Source organism: Scyliorhinus torazame, chromosome 15 (assembly GCF_047496885.1).
Source record: "Scyliorhinus torazame isolate Kashiwa2021f chromosome 15, sScyTor2.1, whole genome shotgun sequence".
Taxonomy (NCBI): Eukaryota; Metazoa; Chordata; class Chondrichthyes; order Carcharhiniformes; family Scyliorhinidae; genus Scyliorhinus; species Scyliorhinus torazame.
The window spans coordinates 123770842-123797167 of record NC_092721.1 but is presented as its reverse complement, the minus strand read 5'-3'; the positions used below and the strand labels follow the sequence as shown (position 1 = coordinate 123797167).

Below are 26326 nucleotides of genomic sequence, written 5' to 3'. Positions count from 1 at the left end.
ACACAATGTAACTACATAACATGGGCATTGGATGAAGCGTACAGGGTGTAGTGTTAATGAGGTCAGTCCATAAGAGGGTTGTTTAGGAGTCTGGTAACAGCAGGGAAGAAGCTGTTTTTGAGTCTGTTCGTGTGTGTTCTCAGACTTTTGTATCTCCTGCCCGATGGAAGATGTTGGAAGAGTGAGTAAGCCGGGTGGGAGGGGTCTTTGATTATGCTGCCCACTTTCCCCAGGCAGCGGGAGGTGTAGCTGGAGTCCATGATGGGAGGCAGGTTTGTGTGATGGAGTACGCTGTGTTCATGACTCTCTGAAGTTTCTTGCGGTCTTGGGCCAAGCAGTTATCATACCAGGCTGTGATACAGTCAGATAGGATGCTTTCTATGGTGCATCTGTAAAAGACTGTAGATATACTCTGATGTTTGCTTAACATTTGTTTATTAGTGCTACTTCAAAGCAGGGTACAGAGTAGGCACAAAGCTCTAAGGCATGATTTAACCTCACTCTTAGATTCTAACAAATAACTGACTATTGTAAGTGGTACATCATTATCCACATCATGCACATCTCATCTGTTAACTGTTTATACTGCAACTTTCCAACCTTCTTCAAATTATAGCGGAAAATTTGTTCTTGCTTAAATGTAACTATCTTTTCAAAGAAATTAGTGTTGGTGAATTTAGCTGATTTCTGTTGTAATATGGGGCGGGATTCTCCGACCCCCTGCTGGGTCGGACAATCGCCGGGGGCTGGCATATTTCCCGACCCGCCGGTTGCCGAATTCTCCGGCACCGAATATTCGGCGGGGGCAGGAATGGCGCTGCGCCGGTCGGCGGGCACCCCCCCGGCAATTCTCCGGCCCGTGATGGGCCGAAGTCCCGCTGCTGGAATGTCTGTCCTGCCGGCGAGGATCAAACCACCTCTCTTCCCGGCGGGAGTAGGCGGCGCGGGCGGGCGGGCTCCGGGGTCCTTGTGGGGGCGCGGGGCGATCTGGCCCCGGGGGTGCCCCCACGGTGGCCTGGCCCACGATTGGGGCCCACCGATCCGTGGGCGGGCCTGTGCCATGGGGGCACTCTTTTCCCTCCGCCTCGGCCACAGTCTTCACCATGGCCGACGCGAAAGAGACACCCCCCCCCTGCGCATGCACGGGGATGATGTCAGCAGCCGCGGACGCTCCCGCGCATGCGCGGACTTCGGCTGCCCGGCGAAGTCCTTTCAGTCCTGGCTGGTGTGGTGCCAAAGGCCTTTCCCGCCAGCTGGCGGCGCACCACCCGCTTCCAGTGCGGGGCTAGCCCCTCACGGTGAAGGCTTGGCCCCTAAAGGTATGGAGAAATCTGCACTTTGGGGCGGCCTGATGCCGGAGTAGTTCACGCCACTCCATCCCGCCGGGACCCCCCCGCCCCGCCGGGTAGGGGATAATCCCGCCTCCGAGTTCTTAAGCTGCTCAATGATATCACAAATTAAAGTCAGTCAATGCTTCAATCTCTGCTGTCGATAAATCTCTGTGGTTGTGGACTCAAGTCCTAGTAATCTTTAATAAATGCAACTACAGCTATCTATAATGGCTGCAAATATTTGCAGGTTCTCTCATTATATCATTGCACAACTATTAGCAAGAGAGTTGTTGTGGCGTTCTGCCAACTGTGGCATTTTCTGATAACCTCACAAAGGGTAGAACTTCTGCCCACTTCTTACTGGTAAATGTTATCATTCACTCCACCCGCTGGGAATTTGCACATGCCTGGCTCAGTTGGGAACCAGCAGCATAGTGGAGGCTGATATACCGAGTGAGATAAGGTCTGGGAGCCTACTGTGAGTTTGGGGGGTGGGGTATGGTCCATGCTGATAGGCATTCCATTTTTCAGCTACATGGAGGAGATGGACACTGATTATGTGCCGATACTGACACTTGTACCCAAATGACCCTGTCATGGGAGTGTCCCTTTAAGAAATATTTTTGTCTTATCACATGGCTTTGGTGATGTCATTGTGTGGGTGGAGCTGGGCTGTGGCACTGAGTTTTTACTTTCGTTTTTGAGTTGGGAGCTGAGTTTTACTTTCGCTTTGAGTTTGACCTAGTTTTGTATTGCACAGGTTGGAAAGAAGTGTCTCTCTATTTTCAGTTTAAAAGCTGTTTCCAGATTTCTTGATAGCTTAAAAGTGATAACTGTTTTCTGGAAGGAATTCAAACCTGCTGTTTTGGAAAGGAAACAGGTGTATCCATACCAGGTCTTAAAGATAGTAAGAGTGCCGTGTGTTGGGCAACACCTTTGAAAAGGGGTTTCTGGTTTATGGGATCTTGTTATTAAATTGGAACAGTTAAAGGGGGAAATTTATTAAGGGTGATACATAGATTACTGTGTGGGGTATTTATGTTTGTCGTTGATAAAAATGCTTACTGTGTGTTTCTTAAAATGTTAAACTAAATTTGTAGATTAAAGCTTGTTTTTGATTAAAAGTGCTTAAGGCCTCTGATGAATAAATCCTGAAAGGCAGGCCCTTGTGTTCATCGTAACTAAAATCGATACACAGTTATAGGTCAGATGAACTCCATGATATACTTTGGAGTTTTCTAAACCCTGACCTATAACAGTCCCACATAATTTAGGTGCCCTCCAACTGATCCCAAAGCTCGTAGGGTGAATGCTGGAAGCCAGCAATAAGCGTGATCACAGTACATGGGGCCAATGAATTTTAGAATGAGAAGCTATGATGTAAAATGCAGTGTTCTATATCAGAAACAAAATTGACAGTGCTGCATACATATGCCTGCGATTTACACAAATTTCAAAGGTCACCAAAGAGTCTAAAAAGCTCCAAATATTAAAGAATGATAACTATAATCAACAGTGTACAGCAGAAGTAAATAAACATTTGTAGCAACACTGTCAAAATTCAATTATCAATAAGCTTTATATTACATTATCATGTGTATTACATGAGTTATCATTTTATTGCTGTACTCACAAAACAGTAGCTAATGTTTATGAACCATCAAGAAAACTCTGTTCAAATATTACCCTTGGCTCAGTGATAGTATTCTCCTTACCACAGAATGACAAGATCAAGCACCCCCTTTCAGAGACCCCAACATAAACTAAGCTGACAGTTCTAAAAGTGCACAGCGCTGTCAGAAGTACTTCCACATTTAGATGAGAGTTTAAACATGTGCCCTCTCAAGTGCCCTCTCATCCCATGGTATGATTCAAAGAGGAGCAAGGGAATGTTCCTGGTGTCCCAATCAATGGCTGCAATTCTCTGGCCTCGTTACGCTCTCGCTTAAGCAAAATGAGGCCGATGAATAGCGGGAGAGGCCAAAAATGAGAACCACGACAAGCGCCAAACAGTTTACCATGCAACTGGCTCGCTCCTGCAGACAAAATCAGGATATTGTCGTAGTGAGGCGAGAAACAAATTATCAACACTTAAGCCCTATTTCCATACAATTAACGAGAGCCACCCCTTATCCAACGGCCTCCCGCCATTAATCGGCCTCCCCAGCAAGTGGTCAAGCTGTCGCCAATTAGTACTCCTTTTGAAAAACGTGAAACTGGCAGAAGGGCTTCTGTGTGGAGCTAAGGAGGTCAGTAGCCATCTTTGCTTGCAGGCAAAGAGCCCGGGGGTGCTGGGCGTGACAGCCCAGTGCTCGGCGGGGGTTGGCAGATCATTGGCTAGGGTTGGGGACCCTCCACAGGGGTGGACCGCCATGGGGGTTGGGGTGGCGCTGGGGAGGGTGGCAACTGGGGGCAACTACGTGCGGCACCAGCAAGCCACTAGATCATGTGTAACCATTCCAGGGCAAACCTTGTCCCTGCCTGTCTGCCCCATCGACCACCCATAACCCCCACAGACTGCCGTGGCCTCTGCCCATGTGGCTGAAGGCATTTGCTAATAGAGAATTGGCAATCATGGTTAAGTGAGAACCTCACACAACCCAAGTGGATTCCCGTGGGTGGATGGACCATGTAGCAAGTGCAGCTCATTGCTACCATCTCAATCAGACCCTGATGACTGGATACTGTGCTTGAACACTGCGGGAGGCAACACGACACATGCAGCAGCCTACATGGGGTTGGGACACAGCTCCAGAGACATGTCCATGGCCTGAGGGTGGGTGAGTGCCACAGGAATGGGGACATGTCTGGAGAGGTGAGCCAAAGATTCTGAGGTCGGCCGCATTGTGGAAGAATGTAACAGAGGCATCATACTAGTTGTGCACAAAGGTGTTTAATTGTGTGTAACAATTCCTCACTATCCTGATGGTGACCTCCCTTACCCCCTCACCCCCTCACCCCCTCCCATTACTCCCCGGTGCCCTCAATGATCCTCGATGTGCTTTGCTTTCCTAGCTCTACCGTTACATTTAGGTGTGTCTCCAGGATGCACATCTGAGGTGGAGGCGGCCAGCTGCTTACCACATCCCATGGCCTTCCATTCCCTCGCGGGCGTCCTCTGGGGGCTCTAGGGCCGGAGGGCCCCGGCTCACTTGTGGCAGCACATACACAGCCCTGCTGCCCTGTCCCATGTGCTGGTTGTGAGACGTGGCCTCATCATAGGGGTGAAACCGGGGAAGCTGGTGGCCACCATCGCCACTCCATGGGACCGGCCGGGGTTGGCACCTGCTCAGTGCCCATAGGACACTGAGGTTCACCTTGGGACGGAGGGGCAGCTGGTTCGAGCCCCGGCTGCCCCTGCATCATCTGGCTCTGCCAGTCCTGGCGGCTCCCCAATGTCAGCACCATTGTGTCGATGCCTTCGCCGATGTTCCTCGGTAATTGGGCCATGCTCTGCAATGCCTCGGCAATGTCCATCTGAGAGCGGGACATGGACTGCAGAACCTCATCAAGGACCGCCTGGTACTGGTCATATTCTCCAGCGAGTCGGACATTCTGCCGAGACCCTCAGCCATGGCTGTCACTCACTGTGCAACGCCTTGGACACCTTCACCCGTGGTGCCGACGACGTGCACCAGGCTTCCACTGCGGTCCCCATCCTAGCAGTGTTGGCCTCGGTGCCAAGCATTCCTGGCGACATCTCTTACGCCCAAAGCCTCTGGGACTCCTCCAAGCGGCTATGGATCTGCTGGAGTGACGCTGACATCTCCCCTTGAATTTCCCGGCCACTCCCTAATGCCTCCATCATCTCTGTGAGAGCCTGTTCCACAGGCTTAGCCCCAGTTGGGTCCTGAGATCCAGCAAATCTCCAACTGCTGTCTCGCCTGGGGGTTCCTGCCTCCACCTGTTCTGTGCTGTATTTTCTATGTTCTATGTTCTATGTTCCACCTGATCTGCATGAGCAGCTGTGTGGTGCTCACCAGATTGTGCCCCAGAAGTCTGACCACTAACATTTCCCACTGAGGTCTGTGTATCTGCGCTCATGGAGGGTAGGGATGTCGGCTTTTACGTCTTGATCGTGTCTTCCTCGGAGCTTCCCTCTGAGGTGTTCTTCTGCGAGGCTGGAGAGGGGGACACCCAGGATGGGCCACCTCCGTCACCTGGTAAGACCTGTGGGAGAATGGCCATGTGGTCAGTGTGTGGGATGGGTCAGTCAGTAAGGTAATAATAACTCATGTTTGACAGTCCTTTGGCTGGGGCCCGGTGGTTCCTCACCTCTGCAGCGTCAGCCAGCCTCCGCATTGGTGACCGCCCTGTCCTCAGCCTCACCGGTGTCCGCCAGGATACGCTCCTCGAAGGTCATGAGGATTCTTATGTCCTGCACCCCTCATCCAGTCTGGGCCCACTCCTGTTGGTTGTGGGAGAGCTTTTCCTGAGGAGACACCGAGAGGGCATCATGCATGGTTCACAGTGGTTGGGGGGGGGGGGGGGGGGGGGCACCGTGTAAAGGGAGGGTTGTGGGGGTTGAAGGGAGAGGGAGATGGTTGGTGGGTCGCATGGAGAGTTGGGGGGGTGGGCGCTCGATTGGGGGCAGAAAGATCTGGGGGGGTGGGTGGGGGGGGCGTCGATGTCTACTCACTCGTGCTGTCTGGTAGAGGTTGTTGATCTTTTTCCGGCACTGGATGCTTCTCTTCCTGGTCATACTCCCGGTGCTCACAGCCAGCGGCACCTCGTCCAAGGCAGCACTGGCTGCCCTATGGTTGACATTTCAGGACCTGCGGAGGAACAAGACATCCATCCTGGCCTCCACAGCAACTAGCAGCCTCCCCAGATCTGTATCCCCGAATCTTGGGGCCGGTCTCTTGGGCACCATTGTTGCAAGCCTGCTGAGGTTGGCTGAGCAAGTGCTGCTTAAATGCTGCTTGACCTTGTTAGCGGGGGCTGGCGAGCGCGGTGCCGGCAAATCAGTTGGCGACCCTTCATTTGCGGCGAGAAACCCGTGAGGCCTCATTAAGTGGACCAATTAACGTTGAATAGCGTTGCCGGCCTCTCTAGCAGTTCCCGCTCGCTACCACACTTAGAAATCTTTCTGGAGAATCGCGTCCAATGTTTATCTTTGAACCATCACCAAAACCAAATAATCTAATTTCTGTTTGTGGCACCTTGCTGTACACAAATTGGCTGCTGTGTTTCCCTGTATTACAACACTGACTGCACATCAATGTCAGGAAAAGCACTGCATAAATACAGGTTCTCTCTCTCTTCTTCAGACACTGGTAGAAAATGATTTCATTCGTTGTGTAGGTTATTAGTCTTTAATGTTGTTTGATATCTGTTACACTATCAGTGTTGATTGTTATGATGTATGTGTGGCAATATTGTGTTATTATTGCTGAACCGAATATCGCTAAGCTGAATTCTGAGACTTGTTGTCAAACCAAATATCTTGCGATCATCCTTTCAACTGGCATCCGATGTGGCGCTACGGCAAAGCGTCATTTTATAACACATTGCATTTGAACTGTTTATTTGATACGGCTGTTATAAGCAACTTCAGTCACCTCCGCAAGATAATGACCTTATGCTGCATCTACTACATCCTACATGTCACATCCAACGACCATAACAAAGTTGATGATCATTTGGTCCGGCTGTTAACTTCCTGAAATGAATGTTACGCTGTGATGAATTATCATAGAGAGAGTTGCTGTCATATGAAGATTGGATTCCTACTGCTGAAATGAAATGGTCATTGGGACTGAGATTTCTTATTTAAAAATAAAACTAGAACTGTGCCCAAGAGGAATTATCAATGTCATAAACTCAAAGTTGCCCTTCCTCAATAACCCCCCCCCCTCTCACACACAGAGCTGAGAAAAGCTGTGCTCCAAATATTTTTGGAAGGAAATATCTGTAACAGAGAGCAATTTCAGAAATACTGTACATGGATAGATAAAGCTTTCTTCTAGTGTTCTCTCTTTGTGACTCTCAGTGAGCCAGGAACAATGAGCTGAGGTCAGCAGAATGGTGCCACAAAATCTGTGTAAATAAAGTTGATCTTTGCGAGATAAACTTTGCCATCTTCCAAACAGATGGTAGGATAAGAATTTTTCTTTCATGGTTTAGTGTCTTCAGCTGATATTTATATTCTGAGAAAATGTAATTTAGGTATTCTAATTTTATTGTATTACTTGGTCATTAGCTCAGTTCCGCTTCAGCTGACAAGATTAAATAGTGATGCCTTGTATAGCAGGCTCCACGGGCTGCTACAGAAAGAACTATTGCATATTCTTTACTTTTTAAAAATTGCTTGTAGAAATAGGAGAGGTAGCATCTGGATTGAAACTTGCATTTGCATCTCTTGCTGAAACATAGGCACCCGCAAGATGGAGTACAACGGTAACAGCTGGCATGAGACTTGTTTCATTTGTCACCGCTGCCAACAACCAATGGGCACAAAAAGCTTCATCCCTAAGGACAATGAAAACTACTGTGTTCCTTGTTATGAAAAGCAATTTGCCATGCACTGTGTGCAGTGCAAAAAGGTGAGCCACTTATTACGAGGTCTGTGGGCAGTAATTCTTTCAATGGATCGAAACCAATTATGTGATGTTGCATAGGGGGCATTCAAATCAAGAAGGTTCCATTTTCCTTGTGTTAAGTGAATAAATCCAGCAGAAAGCACCAGGGACACCAGAATTGGCTTCAGCACCACTGAACGTAGGGAAAAGAAAAACCTCCCAGGATTTCCATTCCCAAAAGTTGGTTAGCAATTCCAACTTGAAATTTGGACATAAATGTTGAGAACAGTAAATTTGGAATTCATGAAACAGGTTGTTGAGGATCCCAAGGCCATTCACAATTCGGTTTCATTAGTGGATAATTGTCACTAAGCCAAGACAGTGGATGCTGACATGCAAAGGAAGGAAATTAAAACAAACTTTTGGAAATTAAAACTACCTAACAGTGCAATAAGTACCAATTATCTTCTACTGCCTTTGGGGCCCTCGCCTCCAACAAGAGCTTTTAAAATTTATTGTTTCATTGGATGTGGGTGTTGTTGCCAATTCCTAATCGCCCTTGAATTGAATCACTTGCTAGACCATTTCAGAGGGCAGTTAAGAGTCAGCCACTTTGCTGCGGATCTGGAGTCACATGTCGGCCAGACCAGGTAAGGATGACAGATTTCCTTCCTGAAGGAAGATTAGTGAATCAGTGGGTTTTAATGACAATCAATGATACCGCCATAGTCTCCATTACTGAGACGAGCTTTCAATTCCAGATGGCCACTGTCTCTTGTTGTTCAGTTTTGTTCCCACTGAGCACTAACCTTTGTTCTCCTATTAACACATTCTGCTATTCTACCTTTACCACTATTAACACGCTTCAGTCCCGAATGGCACCATTGACAACCCCTTTATCTTATGTCCATGGCATCTCTGTCAATCTCCCCTGAGCTCCAACCTATGACTGACTTTCCATTCTGCCCCCACCCCCTCTCCAAGTATATTATAATTCATTGCATTTCTATCCATCTTCAGTTCAGTAGCACAGTCATATGGACTCAAAACGTTAACTGTGTTTCTCTTCCTACAGATGCTGCCAGATTATCCAGCGTTTTCTGTTTTGATTTTAGTCTTACAATTCCTGATGCCATTAACTCTCTGCAACACATCCCTGTTGTCTTTCACAGCTCTCAGACTGAAGGGTCACACCCCCTGCTGCTGTAGTTCACTTATCACTTACCCAACAACAGCAGTTTAAAATAATCAATGTGCGCAGAGTTTGTTTTTCCAGCTTTTTACAGGATAGGGTATATTTAGCGACTTTCACTGGACAAAGAGGCAGGAGTTTCCCAGAGACTGTCCACAGTTCAAAGAATTTCCAGTAAACTTTTACATTAACTGAATTAACCATTTCACATTGCTTCTCGGCATTTCATATCACTTGTACAAAACTTTAGTTAACATTTAACTGAGCTTGTTCATCATGCTTTACAGCTATGTTGCAGACAGAATACAATGTTAACAGATTTGCTCAAGGTCATGATAACTACTTCTAACAATATTATCATTATTTTAAAAAAGCTTAATCGTTCAAATGCACACTTTGAAAATGAAGGAATCTGGATAATAATCAAGGTTTGGAAATATTCAAATTTTCTGTAACAACGCACATCCTTCTACTATATTACATTCAATGTCAGTGCCTTTCATACCCTTGGTCATTGGAATTTCTCATTTTGCATAAATTCAGTGACCAACATTCTCCTTCTCAGGTTCTTGATCATACCTCTCATATGCCTGAGGGGGATTATCAATGCCACCGAAATAACCAGCCGAATACACACTGGCTTATATGATGTTATTTTTGGGTACCTCAATATTTGAACCTTGTCCCACCACCTACAATAAACACCTATTTCCTTCATCTCCTTTTCTCTTTCTTAATTCCTTTGTCTCAATATATAATACCATTCTGAGGAACGGTAAATTTCCTGTTTTAACTGTATTTGATGTTCTGGGAGTGGAGGAACTAAACTTTTATAATCTTTATTAGAGTCACAAGTCGGCTTAAATTAATACTGCAATTAACTTACTGTGAAAATCCCTAGTCGCCACACTACGGCACTTGTTCGGGTCCACTGAGGAAGAATTCAGAATGTTCAATTCACCTCACAAGCACTTCTTTTGGGACTTGTGGGAGGAAACCGGAGGAAACCCACGCAGACACGGGGAGATCGTGCAGACTCTGTACAGATAGTGACCCAAGCCGGGTATCGAACCTGGGACCCTGCCACTGTGCTACTGTGCCACACATCACCCCATTACTCCTTAGCCTGATCTTCAGTACCATTTGGCTATCCATCTATTAGTAACCATCCCTTAGGTAGTTGGGGAATAGATTTTCTTGTTACATATTTATGTACTTTGTTGAAGAAAATTGTACAAAGCATGTAGATAAATGATGTCATGTACAAGTTGTGATGATATTGATGATTATACAAAGCCAATTAATATTTGAGTCCAATCTTAATTTAAAAAATTGAGTCCAAACTTTATGAATTTGTTCGGTTGAGTTGCTTTCTTCTTCTGTTGTTGAAGTGGCGATGGCGATGTTGTCATTTCTTTGTGAACGTCGTCAGTGTTCTTGTGTTTAAGTAACCAAGAGGGCAGCACGGTGGCGCAGTGGTTAGCATTGCTGCCTCACAGCGCCGAGGTCCCAGGTTCAATCCTGGCTCTGGGTCACTGTCCGTTTGGAGTTTGCACATTCTCCCCGTGTTTGCGTGGGTTTCACCCAACAACCCAAAGGTGTGTAGGGTAGGTGGATTGGTCACGCTAAATTGCTCCTTAATTGGAAAAATTGAATTGGGTACTCTAAATTTATATTTTTAAATAAGTAACCAGGAAGTCATCATGAGGTGTTCGAATGGTCGAATCACTTTGTTGTCTGATTTAGACATTTTTTTCTATGCTTGACGTAGCGATTCCGTATGTCATCTTTGTTGTCTGACCTGGACTTTTTTTTGTGTTTGCGGTATTAATGCTGTATGTCGACTTCCGGGTGCGGCGATGGCCAGCTGAGTCGCACGTTTCGGCAGCTCCCTGTGAAACGGACTTTTGGGCTCTTGATAGGAGCCCCAACGGCAATTTTGACGGCTAAAAACACTGTGCGGTAAACCAGAAGGGAATCCCCCCTGGATACGGATGGAAAAAGGAGGAGAGAGTGGCCAGATTGCAGTGGATCCTTTAGAACAGCGGCAAGGAAGGCAAGCAAAAACCAAGATGGCGTCGGAAGGTGGCAGTTTAACATGGGGCCCTGAACAACAAGAGTTCTTGAAATGCTGTGTGGAAGAGATCAAAAAGGAAATGAAGAAAGAGCTGTTGGCCCCGATACTACAGGCGATCGAAGGGCTAAAGGAGGAACAAAAGACCCAGGAGCGGGAGCTTCAGGTCGTGAAGGCAAAGGCAGCCGAGAATGAGGACGATATACAGGGCCTGGTGGTGAAGACGGAGACGCAGGAGGCACATCAGAAACGATGTGTGGAAAGGTTGGAGGCACTGGAAAACAACGCAAGGAGGAACAACCTGAGGATTCTTGGTCTTCCTGAAGGTGTGGAGGGAGCGGACGTCGGGGCATATGTGAGCACGATGCTGCACTCGTTAATGGGAGCGGAGGCCCCGGCGGGTCCGTTGGAGGTGGAGGGAGCATACCGAGTGATGGCGCGAGGACCGAGAGCAGGAGAAATTCCCAGAGCCATAGTGGTGAGATTCCTCCATTTTAAGGATAGAGAAATGGTCCTTAGATGGGCGAAGAAAACTCGGAGCAGTAAATGGGAGAACGCGGTGATCCGCGTTTATCAAGACTGGAGTGCGGAGGTGGCGAGAAGGAGGGCGAGCTTTAATCGGGCCAAGGCGGTGCTTCATAAAAAGAAGATAAAATTTGGAATGCTGCAACCGGCAAGACTGTGGGTCACATATCGAGGGAGGCACCACTACTTTGAGACGGCGGATGAAGCGTGGTCTTTTATTGTGGAAGAAAAACTGGAATGAGCGGGTTATTAAAAAGAACATTCGAACAAAGTGGTGGGGCGAATGTGGGGGGCAAAGAGGGGTTTTATGTACTAATCCTGCGATGTGGTAACTTTTCTCTCTCCCACAGGTGGTGATGGGGGGAGGAGGGGAGGTGGAGGAGATGGGGCGTTGGCCATTGGGGGCGGGGCCAAGGGAGAAGCGCGGGCTTGATTCCCGCGCTATGATAATCATGGCGGGAATAGAGAAGCAGGAAGGAGGGGGCGTCGCACGGTGCGAGCCGAGGTCACGGGGGGAAGCCGAGGTCAGCCAGAGTTTGCTGACTTCTGGGAGCAACATGGGGGGAGTAATTACGCTAGCGGGGGATCTAGCGGGAGGGGGTGGGAGGGGGGAATTACTGGGTTGCTGCTGCTGGGGAGAGGGGGGAGCTGGTATGGGAGAGGATGGGCGGGGGGGCACCGCCTGGGGGAGATACAGCTGCGTGGGAACCGGGTGAGGAGCTGGAAAAAGGTGATGGCTAATCGACAAGGGGGGGGGGGGTAGGAAGCCCCCCAACTCGGCTGATCACGTGGAACGTGAGAGGGCTGAACGGGCCAATAAAGAGGGCACAGGTACTCGCACACCTTAAGAAACTTAAGGCAGATGTGGTTATGTTACAGGAAACGCACCTGAAACTGATAGACCAGGTTAGGCTACGCAAAGGATGGGTGGGGCAGGTGTTCCATTCGGGGCTAGATGCGAAAAACAGGGGGGTGGCTATATTAGTGGGGAAGCGGGTAATGTTCGAGGCAAAGACTATAGTGGCGGATAACAGGGGCAGATACGTGATGGTGAGTGGCAAACTATAGGGGGAGACGGTGGTTTTGGTAAACGTATATGCCCCGAACTGGGATGATGCCAATTTTATGAGGCGGATGCTAGGACGCATTCCGGACCTAGAGATGGGAAAGCTGATAATGGGGGGAGATTTTAGTACGGTGTTGGAACCAGGGCTGGATAGGTCGAAGTCCAGGACTGGAAGGAGGCCGGCAGCAGCCAAGGTACTTAAAGATTTTATGGAGCAGATGGGAGGTGTAGACCCGTGGAGATTTAGCAGACCTAGGAGTAAGGAGTTCTCGTTTTTCTCCTATGTCCATAAAGTCTACTCGCGAATAGACTTTTTTGTGCTGGGTAGGGCATTGATCCCGAAGGTGAGGGGAACGGAGTATACGGCTATAGCCATTTCGGATCACGCTCCACACTGGGTGGACTTGGAGATAGGGGAGGAAACAGGAGGGCGCCCACCCTGGAGAATGGACATGGGACTAATGGCAGATGAGGGTGTGTGTCTAAGGGTGAGGGGGTGCATTGAAAAGTACTTGGAACTCAATGATAATGGGGAGGTCCAGGTGGGAGTGGTCTGGGAGGCGTTGAAGGCGGTGGTTAGAGGGGAGCTGATATCAATAAGGGCACATAAAGGGAAGCAGGAGAGTAAGGAACGGGAGCGGTTGCTGCAAGAACTTTTGAGGGTGGACAGACAATATGCGGAAGCACCGGAGGAGGGACTGTACAGGGAAAGGCAAAGGCTACATGTAGAATTTGACTTGCTGACTACGGGCACTGCAGAGGCACAATGGAGGAAGGCACAGGGTGTACAGTACGAATATGGGGAGAAGGCGAGCAGGTTGCTGGCACACCAATTGAGGAAAAGGGGAGCAGCGAGGGAAATAGGGGGAGTGAGGGATGAGGAAGGAGAGATGGAGCGGGGAGCGGAGAGAGTGAATGGAGTGTTCAAGACATTTTATAAAAAATTATATGAAGCTCAACCCCCGGATGGGAGGGAGAGAATGATGGGCTTCTTGGATCGGCTGGAATTTCCCAAGGTGGAAGAGCAGGAAAGGGTGGGACTGGGAGCACAGATCGAGGTAGAAGAAGTGGTGAAAGGAATTAGGAGCATGCAGGCGGGAAAGGCCCTGGGACCGGATGGATTCCCAGTCGAATTCTATAGAAAATATGTGGACTTGCTCGCCCCGGTACTGACGAGGACCTTTAATGAGGCAAAGGAAAGGGGACAACTGCCCCCGACTATGTCTGAAGCAACGATATCGCTTCTCTTAAAGAAGGAAAAGGACCTGCTACAATGCGGGTCCTATAGACCTATTTCCCTCCTAAATGTAGATGCCAAGGTCCTGGCCAAGGTAATGGCAATGAGAATAGAGGAATGTGTCCCGGGGGTGGTCCACGAGGACCAAACTGGGTTTGTGAAGGGGAGACAGCTGAACACGAATATACGGAGGTTGTTAGGGGTAATGATGATGGCCCCACCAGAGGGAGAAACGGAGATAGTAGTGGCGATGGATGCCGAGAAAGCATTTGATAGAGTGGAGTGGGATTATTTGTGGGAGGTGTTGAGGAGATTTGGTTTTGGAGAGGGGCATGTTAGATGGGTGCAGCTGTTGTATAGGGCCCCAGTGGCGAGCGTGGTCACGAATGGACGGGGATCTGCATATTTTCGGCTCCATCGAGGGACAAGGCAGGGATGCCGTCTGTCCCCATTATTGTTTGCACTGGCGATTGAGCCCCTGGCGATAGCGTTGAGGGGTTCCAAGAAGTGGAGGGGAGTACTTAGGGGAGGAGAAGAGCACCGGGTATCTTTGTATGCAGACGATTTGCTACTATACGTGGCGGACCCGGCGGAGGGGATGCCAGAAATAATGTGGATACTTGGGGAGTTTGGGGATTTTTCAGGGTATAAATTGAACATGGGGAAAAGTGAGTTGTTTGTGGTGCATCCAGGGGAGCAGAGTAGAGAAATAGAGGACCTACCGTTGAGGAAGGTAACAAGGGACTTTCGTTACCTGGGGATCCAGATAGCTAAGAATTGGGGCACATTGCATAGGTTAAATTTAACGCGGTTGGTGAAACAGATGGAGGAGGATTTCAAGAGATGGGATATGGTATCCCTGTCAATGGCAGGGAGGGTGCAGGCGGTTAAGATGGTGGTCCTCCCGAGATTCCTCTTTGTGTTTCAGTGCCTCCCGGTGGTGATCACGAAGGCTTTTTTTAAAAGGATTGAAAAGAGCATCATGGGTTTTGTGTGGGCCGGGAAGACCCCAAGAGTGAGGAAGGGATTCTTACAGCGTAGCAGGGATAGGGGGGGGGGGGGCTGGCACTACCGAGCCTAAGTGAGTATTATTGGGCCGCTAATATTTCAATGGTGAGTAAGTGGATGGGAGAGGAGGAGGGAGCGGCGTGGAAGAGATTAGAGAGGGCGTCCTGTAGGGGGACTAGCCTACAGGCTATGATGACAGCCCCATTGCCGTTCTCACCGAGGAACTACACCACAAGCCCGGTGGTGGTGGCTACACTGAAGATTTGGGGACAGTGGAGACGGCATAGGGGAAAGACTGGAGCCTTGGGGGGGTCCCCGATAAGAAACAACCATAGGTTTGCCCCGGGGGGAATGGATGGGGGATATGGAATGTGGCAAAGAGCAGGAATAACGCAACTGAAAGATCTGTTTGTGGATGGGAAGTTCGCGAGTCTGGGAGCGCTGACCGAGAAATATGGGTTGCCCCAAGGGAATGCATTCAGGTATATGCAACTGAGGGCTTTTGCGAGGCAACAGGTGAGGGAATTCCCGCAGCTCCCGACACAAGAGGTGCAGGACAGAGTGATCTCAAAGACATGGGTGGGGGATGGTAAGGTGTCAGATATATATAGGGAAATGAGGGACGAAGGGGAGACTATGGTAGATGAACTAAAAGGGAAATGGGAAGAAGAGCTGGGGGAGGAGATCGAGGAGGGGCTGTGGGCAGATGCCCTAAGCAGGGTAAACTCGTCGTCCTCGTGTGCCAGGCTAAGCCTGATTCAGTTTAAGGTATTACACAGGGCACATATGACTGGAGCACGGCTCAGTAAATTTTTTGGGGTGGAGGATAGGTGTGCGAGGTGCTCGAGAAGCCCAGCGAATCATACCCATATGTTTTGGTCATGCCCGGCACTACAGGGGTTTTGGATGGGGGTGACAAAGGTGCTTTCAAAAGTAGTAGGAGTCCGGGTCGAACCAAGCTGGGGGTTGGCTATATTTGGGGTTGCACAAGAGCCGGGAGTGCCGGAGGCGAGAGAGGCCGATGTTTTGGCCTTTGCGTCCCTAGTAGCCCGGCGCAGGATATTGCTAATGTGGAAAGAAGCCAAGCCCCCGGGGGTGGAGACCTGGATAAATGACATGGCGGGGTTTATAAAGCTAGAGCGGATTAAGTTCGTCCTAAGGGGGTCGGCTCAAGGGTTCACCAGGCGGTGGCAACCGTTCGTCGAATACCTCGCAGAAAGATAGACGGAATGGGAAAAAGAAGGCAGCAGCAGCGGCCCAGGATCGGGGTGGGGGGGGTGGGGGGGGTGGGGGGGGCGGGGGGGGAGGAGGAACCAGAAGGACTCTCAGGGTTGTTAATATATACTGTATAGTATGTATAGGTCGTTGCTACAGATAATTATATATTGGACTGTTAAATTATATTTTTAGAGAGTGTTACTTGTGACAAGGCAGTTGCCAATTAGGGCTAGTTTTCATTTTTGTTATTTATTATTTATTCATTTTTTGTTTATAAAATAGGTCATTGTTATTTGTGTTGTTATAGTATTGTGTAAAGGATGCACAATGTACTGTGTTGGTTGACCAAAAATTTTCAATAAAATATTTAATTTAAAAAAAAATTAATGCTGTTTGTCATCTGCCTTAAAAGCTGGTTTGCTTGTTTGTAGTGGAGCAAATGTGAATTTGCGAGATTCGTTGTCATGCCATGGTATGTTTGTACTCTTGCCATTGTTCGGAGCTGTGCAGTTACATTGTCCTTCCTGTGCAGAGTTGTACCATGTCGTACAAGTTGTTGTTTCATTGTTGTTGTTTTTGTTGTTTATGTCGTGCTTGTTGTTGCTGTTGTTGCCTTTGTTATGCTTCTTGTTGTTGCTTTTGTTGTTGTTCTTGTAGTTTTTGTTGTTGTGCTTGTAGTTTTTGTTTAGATCCTTGGGGTCGATGCAGATCGTAGGTCCCCCGAAGACTTTTTTACGTGCACCATCGAGCTGGCCCAGTCGGTTGGTTCGGTGATCTTAGAGATGATGCCTTTCTTTTGTAGGCTGGTGAGCTCTGCTTACAGTCGCTCCCTCAGTGGAGCAGGGACTGGTCGTGGTGCGTGGACCACTGGTTTGGCGTCAGGCCGCAGTAGAATCTTGTATTCGTACGGAAGCGTGTCCATCCCACTGAAGACATCTGGGTACTGGGTCAGGATGTCGTCGATGCTGGCCTGAAGATCCGGATGAGACGGCATCATGGTGTAGATCCGTCGGATGAGGTTCAATTGCTTGCAGGCGTGCGCACCTAGCAGGGATGCCCTGTCTAGTTTAACAATCTCGAAGCGTAGGCTTGTCTGTATGTGTCGGTTGGACACTGTCAGGTGGCAGGACCCAAGTGCCTTAATTGCATTGCCATTGTAGTCCTGAAGTTTGCAGGCAACTGGAAGGAGCTTGGGAGCCTACTTGATCCTCTTGAAGTCCAACTGCGAGATCAGGTTGGCGGAGGCACCTGTGTTCAGTTTGAACTGGATGGGGCATTGGTTGACATCCATCACTGCATTCCATTCGTCCTCGAAATCCTCGGCAAGGATTGACTGGACTTGCGATGTGCCCGGTGTGGCGTATTCGCACTTCGTGATGATGCCCACTCGGTATGTGTTATCCAGGTAGTCATCGTCGGGATCTCGAGCACTACCTTGATCAGAGTCATGCGCTCGGTGTTGCACACTGCTGATACGATCCTGCCTGAATTGTGGTTGCTGACTCCTGACTTGTGGTGCAGATCTGCAGAGGGCTGCATAGTTGTTAAGTTTCCCACAGTGTAAACAGCGTTTGCCTCTTGCATTTTTCTCTAAAGTGTGCGGTGCCACAGTTTGCACACGTAATGACGCTCAGTGCGTCGTTGCGCATGCGTGGTGCGGTTCTCGGCTGTTTCGTATTCCCGGCCGCATGCCCTGGGTTGAGCGCGCGAAATGGCTGCCGTCGGCAATGTGGAGGCGCTGCATCCGGGAGATGGCCTGAACACTTGCCACCTCATGGGAGGCTTGTTTTTCACTCTTAGCATTTTTGTATTGTGAGTCGCAATTTTGTGAATGCTCATTCACAGTGCACGTTTCAATATCAACTTTTAAGGTCATATGGTTGATTTTCAGCAATTGCTCTCGCAGAGGATGAGTGGACACCAAAAATGATTTGGTCTCTGATCATTGAGTCAGTTATGTCACCAAAGTTGCAGGATTGCGCTCGCAGCCTAAGGTTAATTAGATAACTATTGAAGGATTCATCTTTACCTGGCATCCTTTGCTTGAAGTTGTAGCGCTTGAATATTTTGTTCGTGTCCACCTTGCAGTGGCTGACGAATTTGTCCCGATGGTCTGGTATTTTGTTTTGTCCTGCCCTTCTGAGTATTGAAACGAGTTGAAGTTGTCTAACGCATGGTCACCCGCGGTGGTGAGTAGAAGAGCTATCTTCCGAGCATCAGTCGCGCCATTCAGGTCGGTTGCTTCCATGTATAGTTGGAATCTTTGTTTGAACAAACGCCAGTTAGCACTAAGATTACCGGTGGTCGGGAGTTGATGAGGAGCCTGCATCTTGTCCATTGTGCCTGGATTTGGTAGCTGGTTGTCTCTAACCTTGCTGAGTTGAACTATGGAGATTGAGCAGTCACTCCCGTACCATGTTGTGTTATGTTACCTCGAGTAACATAAGTTGCTACTTGATGTAGGCTGTGCTGAAAGATGCTCCAGACTCGGAGATAAGTTTAACGTATTTATTGAACGATTAACAATGCTCCTAAATGAGTTCGACACTCTACTAATCTGCCTCTAGTAACTCAGTCTACTCTGCTAACTATACAAGCTTGCTCTCGACCATGTGCTAGGGTGTGATGTTGCTGATAATCAACTCTGACCTGCTCTCTTGGTTTCTGCTGGTGGAAGAGGCAAAGCCTGTGTGCCTTGTCCTTTTTATATGGGTTGTGTAGTGCCCCCTTGTGGTAATGCCACCTCTGGGTGTCCTGATTACCCATTGGTTGTGTCCTGTTCTAATGACCCATTGGTTACGTGTCTGCATATCATGACATCTCTGGTACTCCCTCTAGTGGTTACTTAGTTGTAGTGTATTTACATTCACCCCTTGTGTATATACAGTGATGCATATCACTACACACATTTCTCATTTTTGTATAGTTCTTCTCTGTCTCCCATTTAAATGTGCATTCAATGCATACTCTGCATTCCTCTTTAATCTCCCATATCTGAATAAAAATCTTTCAGTGCGCAATCAAAGGTGCATGCTTCCTGCAGCTTCTTCCCTCCTCATGATCTTCGAGGTCTCTGATGGTTTCTCTATCCCTTTGGTCACCAGTGCTGCTATCGGTATGTCAAAGAACAAAAAATAATACAGCACAGGAACAGGCCCTTCTCCCCTCCATGCCTGTACCTGTCATGATACCAACCTTTGCCGAAACCCTCAGCACTCCCTTGTGCCGTATCCCTACATACCCATCCTATGCATGTGTTTGTCAAGAGGCCTTTTGAATGCCATGAATGTATCGGCTTCCACAACCTCCCCTGGCAACGCGTTACAGGCACTCACCACCCTCTGCTTAAAAAACCCCACCTCTCACATCTCCTCTAAACTTTGCCCCACAGACATGCCTCTTGGTGACTGATCCCTCCACCTTGGGAAAGAGTGCTTGCCCATCCACTCTATTCATGCCCCTCATAATCTTGTAGACCTCTACCTCCGTCTTTCTAATGAAAACAGTCTGAGTCTATTTAGCCTTTCCACATAGCTAACGCCCTCCAGACCAGGTAACATCCTGGTAAACCTCCCCTGTCCCCTCTCCAAAACCTGCACATCCTCTGGTAGTGTGGCGACCAGAATTGTGCACAATATTCCAAGTGCAGCCTTACCAAGGTTCTCTTCAACTGTAGCATGACTTGCCAGTTTCTATACTCGATGCCCCGTCCAATAAAGGCAAGCATTCCGTATGCTTTCTTGACTACCTTGTCCACTTGTGTTGCCATCTTCAAAGCTATGTGGGCCTGTGCGCCTAGATCTCTCTGACTTTCTATATTCCTAAGAATTTTGCCATTTACGGTATATTTCCCTTCTATGTTAGACCTACCAGAATGCATTACCTCACATTTGTCCAGATTAAACACCATTTGCATTTCTCTGCCCAAGTTGCCAACCTATCTATGTTCTGCTGTATCCTCTGACAATCCTCAACACTACCTGCCACTCCACCAACCTTGGTGTCATCCGCGAACTTACTAATCAGACCAGCTACATTTTCCTCCAAATCGTTTGTGTATGAATTTATGTATATGTTTATGTCATTCGAGGTAAAGATATCACTGTCTTCTTTGTCATTCCAATTGAAGTTTTTCCTGCTGGCTCCTAACCTGGATACATAATGACCTCTCTGCAACTGTCCCTGACTGTTGGTTGCTATTACAAGTTTGAGATAGAATGCTGGTAGACATTTCAAGTTGCCTACCTTTATAAGAAAAGAAAACAGAATTTAGCATTCATTCTTTCCTGTTTTAACTGGATAATGTGGAACCATTTCAACATTGGTTCCTGCCAGGGCAGCACGGTGGCGCAGTGGTAGCACTGCAGTCTCATGGCGCCGAGGTCCCAGGTTCGATCCCGGCTCTGGGTCACTGTCCGTGTGGAGTTTGCACATTCTCCCCATGTTGGCGTGGGTTTCGCCCCTGCAACCCAAAGATGTGCAAGGTAGGTGGATTGAACGTGCTAAATTGCACCTTAATTGGAAAAAATGAATTGGGTACTCTAAATTTATTTAAAAAAACATTGGTTCCTGCTTGGGCCCAAAAAGTAGGTCTGATTCAATTTGTCCACGATTGTGTATGATCCTGTCCATTTCACATCAAATGAGTTTTTCCTGGGTGCAGTTTTGCAACATCATTTGATCTCCTACATTATATTCAAACGGATTTACTTTTCAAGATATTTCTTAACTAGGTTCTGTAATTTCTGTGATTTGTGTGTGTTTCTCACCACCTGTTATGTGCTCAATCGAACTCTGTAGCCATATCTGACGGCATGGCTGCATTGTTAATGGAGTGTACCCTCCCAAAGTCAAGTTTTTAAAAATATATTCATGGGATGGACATTGCAGGCTAGACCAGCTTTAAAGTCCATCCCAATTTCCCTCAAGAAGGTGGTGATGAGGTGCTTTCTTGAACCGCTGCAGTCCATGAGGGCTGTATGGTAGCACAGTGGTTAGCACTGTTGCTTCACAGAGCCAGGGACCAATGTTTGATTCCCAGCTTGGGTCACTTTCTGTGCAGAGTCTGCATGTTCTCACCGTGTGTGCATGGGTTTCCTTCAGGTGCCCCAGTTTCCTCCCACAGTCCAAAGATGTGTGGGTTAGGTGGGTAAAAATTGCCCCGTAGTGTCCAAAAGTTAGGTGGGGCTGCTGGCTTACGGGGATAGGGTGGAGGTGTGGGCTTAGGTAGGGTGCTCTTTCAGGGGCTGGTGTAGACTCGATGGGCTGAATGGCCTACTTCTGCACTGTAAATTCTATGATGATGAGATGCAGCTGCATCCGCAGTGCTCATAGGGAGGGAGTTCCAGGACTTTGATCTAGTGACTGTGAAGGAGCTTTGATATATTTCCCAGCCAGGAAGCTGTGTGGTTTGGAGGGGAACCTCCAGGTGGTGGAGTCCTCATGCATCTGCTGCACTTTCAGATTGTAGAGGTTGTGGGTTTGGAAGGTGCTGTCTAAGGAACTTTGGTGAGTTCTTTGAGTGTATCCTGTAGATGGTACACACTGTTGTCATTGTGTGTCAGTGGTGGAGGGAATTAATGTGGATGGGGTACCTATCAAGTGTGTTGTTGGAGCTGCACTCATCCAAGCAAGTGGAAATTATTCCAATACACTTCTGACTTTTGCCTTGTAAATAGTGGATAGGCTTTGTGAAGTCAGGAGGTGAGTTACTTGCTGCAGAATTCCTAGTCTCTGACCTGTAGCCACAGTATTAAACGGCTAGTCCAGTTCAGTGGCCTGGAATTTTCATTTGCCATCCAGTCATGGCCTCATATGGACTTTCAGATGTGGTCTAATGTGGGTTGACCTTATTGCCTTCATGCAAAGTGTATCTGTCCATTTACCGGGATGTACTGTACATATCTTATTCAGCATAATCTTTACAGTTCTATTTCCTCTCTCCATGATCCCTGAGGATTGTGGATGGTGGGTTATATGCAATTTATGCTGAAACTGCAGCAATTGCTGCAGAAATTGAGAAACTTAGAAAATGTGCACCTTGGTTTATGTCCACTTGGTGCTCCCCGCCTACATAGAACCTCACTGAGAAAATGCAGGCCATGGTTCGTGCCTAATTATCCCTGCAGTTGATGTCAAGGAGGATCTCCAATAGGTAAGAAGTCAGTAAGCTTCGCTCTTTGCCTTGGAGGACTCCAAGGTTATCATCCGGTCCAGAGGCTGCTCCATGGAGTAGGATGAGAAACGTTCCTGTATCTTCTTCCCAAAGGTACACTGAGAGCTCTGTGATCAACAACCTGAAGGAAGAAGGTGGCTCAGGGAAGTCATCACATTTTGACCTGTTGAAGATCAGTAAATCTTTTTATACCGCATTGTTTCATGTGACAGACAGCACAGCTTCAAAGTCCTTCCTGTCCTAGATTATGGAGGTATTTTAGACGAAACAAGTGGGCCAGTCTGGACAAAACGCTAAATCTGGAAGTGCTGGCAAAGGCCATTAGATCCTGTGAGAAAAGTAAAACTCCTGGGAGTGGCAGCTTACCGGCTGAGTTGTGTTTGGTTCTGTGGGACTTGTTTTTGAAAACTCACCACTATTCTTAGAAGTCCCCCGATACCAAAAAGGGCCGACATTCTAAATGGTGATCAGGGATTCTCACTCCCCGACTCCGATGCAAGCTTCAGTGGGTGCTATTCAGGTCAAACTATATTTTCAAGTTATCCCCCGGTATAACCCATACCTTCACCAAAGATTTCATCTACTTACCACTTAGTAGCATCGATCCTGGGTCCTGCATTGCTAAGTAAGTAAAGTACACTAATAACCACTGTTTCAGGTTAAAACTTTTAAGTTATTTTATTATTATATATTTTTTTCTCTTTTTAAAAGATGCAATCACTGTCTTTATAGAAAAGTAAAACGATCTTGCTTCTGGATCCTTCTGGTTGGTTGAAGGGACCTTCAGGCCCAACTTGACAATCAATCTTCTTTTTAAAATCTGGTCTTCTTTAGATGTATTCGCTGATGAGCTCGGTTGCTGTGTCCTATCTTTCCCATGTACCAAGATATGAGAGCTGACTCTGCTGGCTATCTCTGAGCTGACTCTGAGCTGAATCTGTCTACTCTTTAAATTCTAGTCTTCCTTAGATGTATTAGCTATTTTAGCTCGGCTGCTCTGCCCTGTCTCTTTCCCATGACTGAGCTGACTGTAATCTGACTCTAGCTGCTTGTTCCTTCTCTGCTTCTCTCTCTCTCTCCCTCTGAGTTCTGGTTCTCGCTGCCCTGGTCTCGGGGTTTATATTCTCTTTCTAACAGTTATTAAGTTTTTATGACGTTATTGTAAAGTAACATTTTTCACTTTGATTGTAAAAAATATCTTTGATCTAAACCTTCTAATCCAACCAAGTATTCATTTTGACATGACTTCATCTCATAGATCTGATTACATTGTTTCCTTTGTGAAGTTCGAAATGCTTTGGTTTCAATAGAGGTGTTACTTTTAATTCCTGTCATTTCTATCGTTTTATTTTCCAATTGTGTCCTCAGCTCATAATTTTGACTTTGATTTTGGCTTTGAATTATGTTTCTCGTAGACTGATAGTCTCCAGTTTTCTTTAATTTACCTGGTATTAGCAAATTTTCACACCTAGAATTCTCACCAAATTCAACTGAACCTCATCCTTTTTTCCAGCTGCTAACTAAGATAGTTACTTTCAATGAAGGTGTGAGCCATTGTTTTTGGCTTCATTCAAAAGCCTGTTTGTCTTGTTTGCCTACTTGATCAAGGATATCTGCATATTACAATCCTTCCCTGGCAGCTGCTGTTAACCCTTCGTGGGATCTTTCCCTACATTCTCTCATGTTTCACTCAGACCAGATATTGCCAGACTTCCATGTTTCAAATGACACATCTTTCCATATTTTCAATAACAGACTGGATCGGCCCACACCTGCTCGAAGTGTACGAGAGTTGTTATGGCCAGGTGAGGAGTGAACTACCTCCCCTCGATTCAGCCTCTTTGGTTAATCACAACAAAGATTTATAAGTTTATTTTTTCAATGGATGCCTTTTCCAAATCCCAAATATATTTGTTTACTATCATGCAGTGAACAATAAGGAGCAAATCACAAGAAATAGCTGACCAACTAAATACATACTTTGGTTCTGTCTTCACAAAGCAGAAGAAGGAAAGGGATGAATTTAGAAATTGGAGACCCATTTTATTACTGAATATGGACTACAAAATTCTGTCCAAGGTCATTGCCAATCAGGTCAAGTACTCTGGAGTTGGTGATCCACCCTGACCATACCTGCACTGTACCTGACAGGAGGTTCTCGGAGAATCTTGCGTTAGTCAGGGATATGATTGCCTATAGGCGACACCTACTTGATCAACCTGGAACAGCCTTTAACAGAATATCATGGGCTGGATTATCCCAAAATGGGGCTATGTCCCCACGCCGGCGTAAAAACGATGGAGTTTTACTCTGGAGATTCCTGGGAAAACATTCAGCTAATTCACAGCCCTGCAGGGACTAGCAGGGACCCGGAGTAATTCACGCAACTTTAGTTGCTGATACGGGCCCCCGCACTTCCAGTTTTGAGTTCGCGCATGCGCCCTGCGGCGGCTTCCAGTGACCGTGCCGAGCGCCATGGCGGACTCGGACTGCGGAGGCAGACACAAAAATTAGAGCCCCCCGATCGGCCGCACGCCCGATGATCTGACTGCGCAGATCTGAACCCCGGCCGCCTATAAGGCCTCCCCCGTGCCCGATCCCCCCGCCCCCCTCACCAGGGCGGCTGTGGACTCAGTCCGCAGCTGCCACGCCAGCATCCCGACCGGCAATACCAGGTTAGTTCCACGCCGTCGGGAACTCGACCGGTCGGGCGCAGAGGATCGCTGGGCTGGCCTCTGTCAATGGGCCCACAGCCGCGCGGCGTTCTCCGCAATCACGCCGATTCTCGGGTCCCGGAGAATTGCCGGATTGGCACTGGGCCCGAATTTGGCGTGAAATTGGATTCTCCGCCCCCGCAGCGAACATTATTTCGGCGCGGGGCTGCGGAGAATCGAGCCCCATATATCTAGATGATGGATGTGCTCTCCAAAATCGTGTTTGAGAGAAAATCCACAAGTAGACCCAACTGTTCTACACAAACATCAGCAGCACAATTTTGATCCATGGGTGAGAATCAAAAGCTTTTCAATTATATCTGGAATTTGGCAGGGCTGCCCTCTATTCTCTGTCCTATTCATGTGCTGAAACTTTCACCAAGTCCTTCGAGAAGGACTGGAGTTTAAGAAGGATGACAATCGACTTCCGGGTGCGGTGATGACCAGCTAAGTCGCACGTTTCGGCAGCTCCTGGTGGAACGGACTTTTGGGCTCTTAATAGGAGCCCCAACGGCAATTTTAATGGCTAAAAACACTGTGCGGTAAACCAGAAGGGAATCCCCCCTGGACACGGATGGAAAAAGGAGAGGAAAGTGGCCGGATTGCGGTGGATCCTCTAGAGCAGCGGCCAGGAAGGCAAGCACAAAGCAAGATGGCGTCGGAAGGTGACAGTTTAATATGGGGCCCTGACCAACAAGAATTCCTGCGGCGCTGCGTGGAAGAACTTAAAAAGGAGATGAAGAAGGAGCTGTTGGCCCCGATATTACAGGCGATTGAAGGGCTAAAGGAGGAGCAAAAGACCCAGGAGCAGGAGCTTCGGCTCATGAAGGCAAAGGCTGCTGAGAATGAGGACGAAATACAGGGCCTGGTGGTGAAGACAGAGATGCACGAGGCACAACACAAAAGGTGTGTGGAAAGGCTGGGGGTGCTGGAGAATAATGCGAGGTGGAAGAATTTAAGGATTCTTGGTCTTCCCGAAGGTGCAGAAGGGGCGGACGTTGGGGCATATGTGAGCACGATGCTTCACTCGTTAATGGGATCGGAGGCCCCGACAGGCCCGTTGGAGGTGGAGGAAGCTTATCGAGTTATGGCGCGAAGACCGAGGGCTGGAGAAATTCCTCGAGCCATAGTGGTAAGATTTCTCCGATATAAGGACAGAGAGATGGTCCTCAGATGGGCAAAGAAAACCCGGAGCAGTAGGTGGGAGAACGCGGTGATCCGCGTATATCAAGATTGGAGTGCGGAGGTGACGAGAAGGAGGGCAA

General features: G+C 47.9%; 1 protein-coding gene across 9 annotated transcripts in view; it reads left to right on the top strand.

The window, feature by feature from the left end:
* LOC140391788 (four and a half LIM domains protein 2) overlaps nt 1-26326 on the top strand; it is a 98719-nt gene that overhangs the window by 57946 nt on the left and 14447 nt on the right. For all 9 annotated transcript variants that reach the window (XM_072476660.1, XM_072476659.1, XM_072476661.1 and 6 more), the window contains one exon: nt 7707-7876. In XM_072476660.1, coding sequence (XP_072332761.1) covers nt 7707-7876 — 170 coding nt within the window. The remainder of the gene's footprint in view (nt 1-7706; nt 7877-26326) is intronic.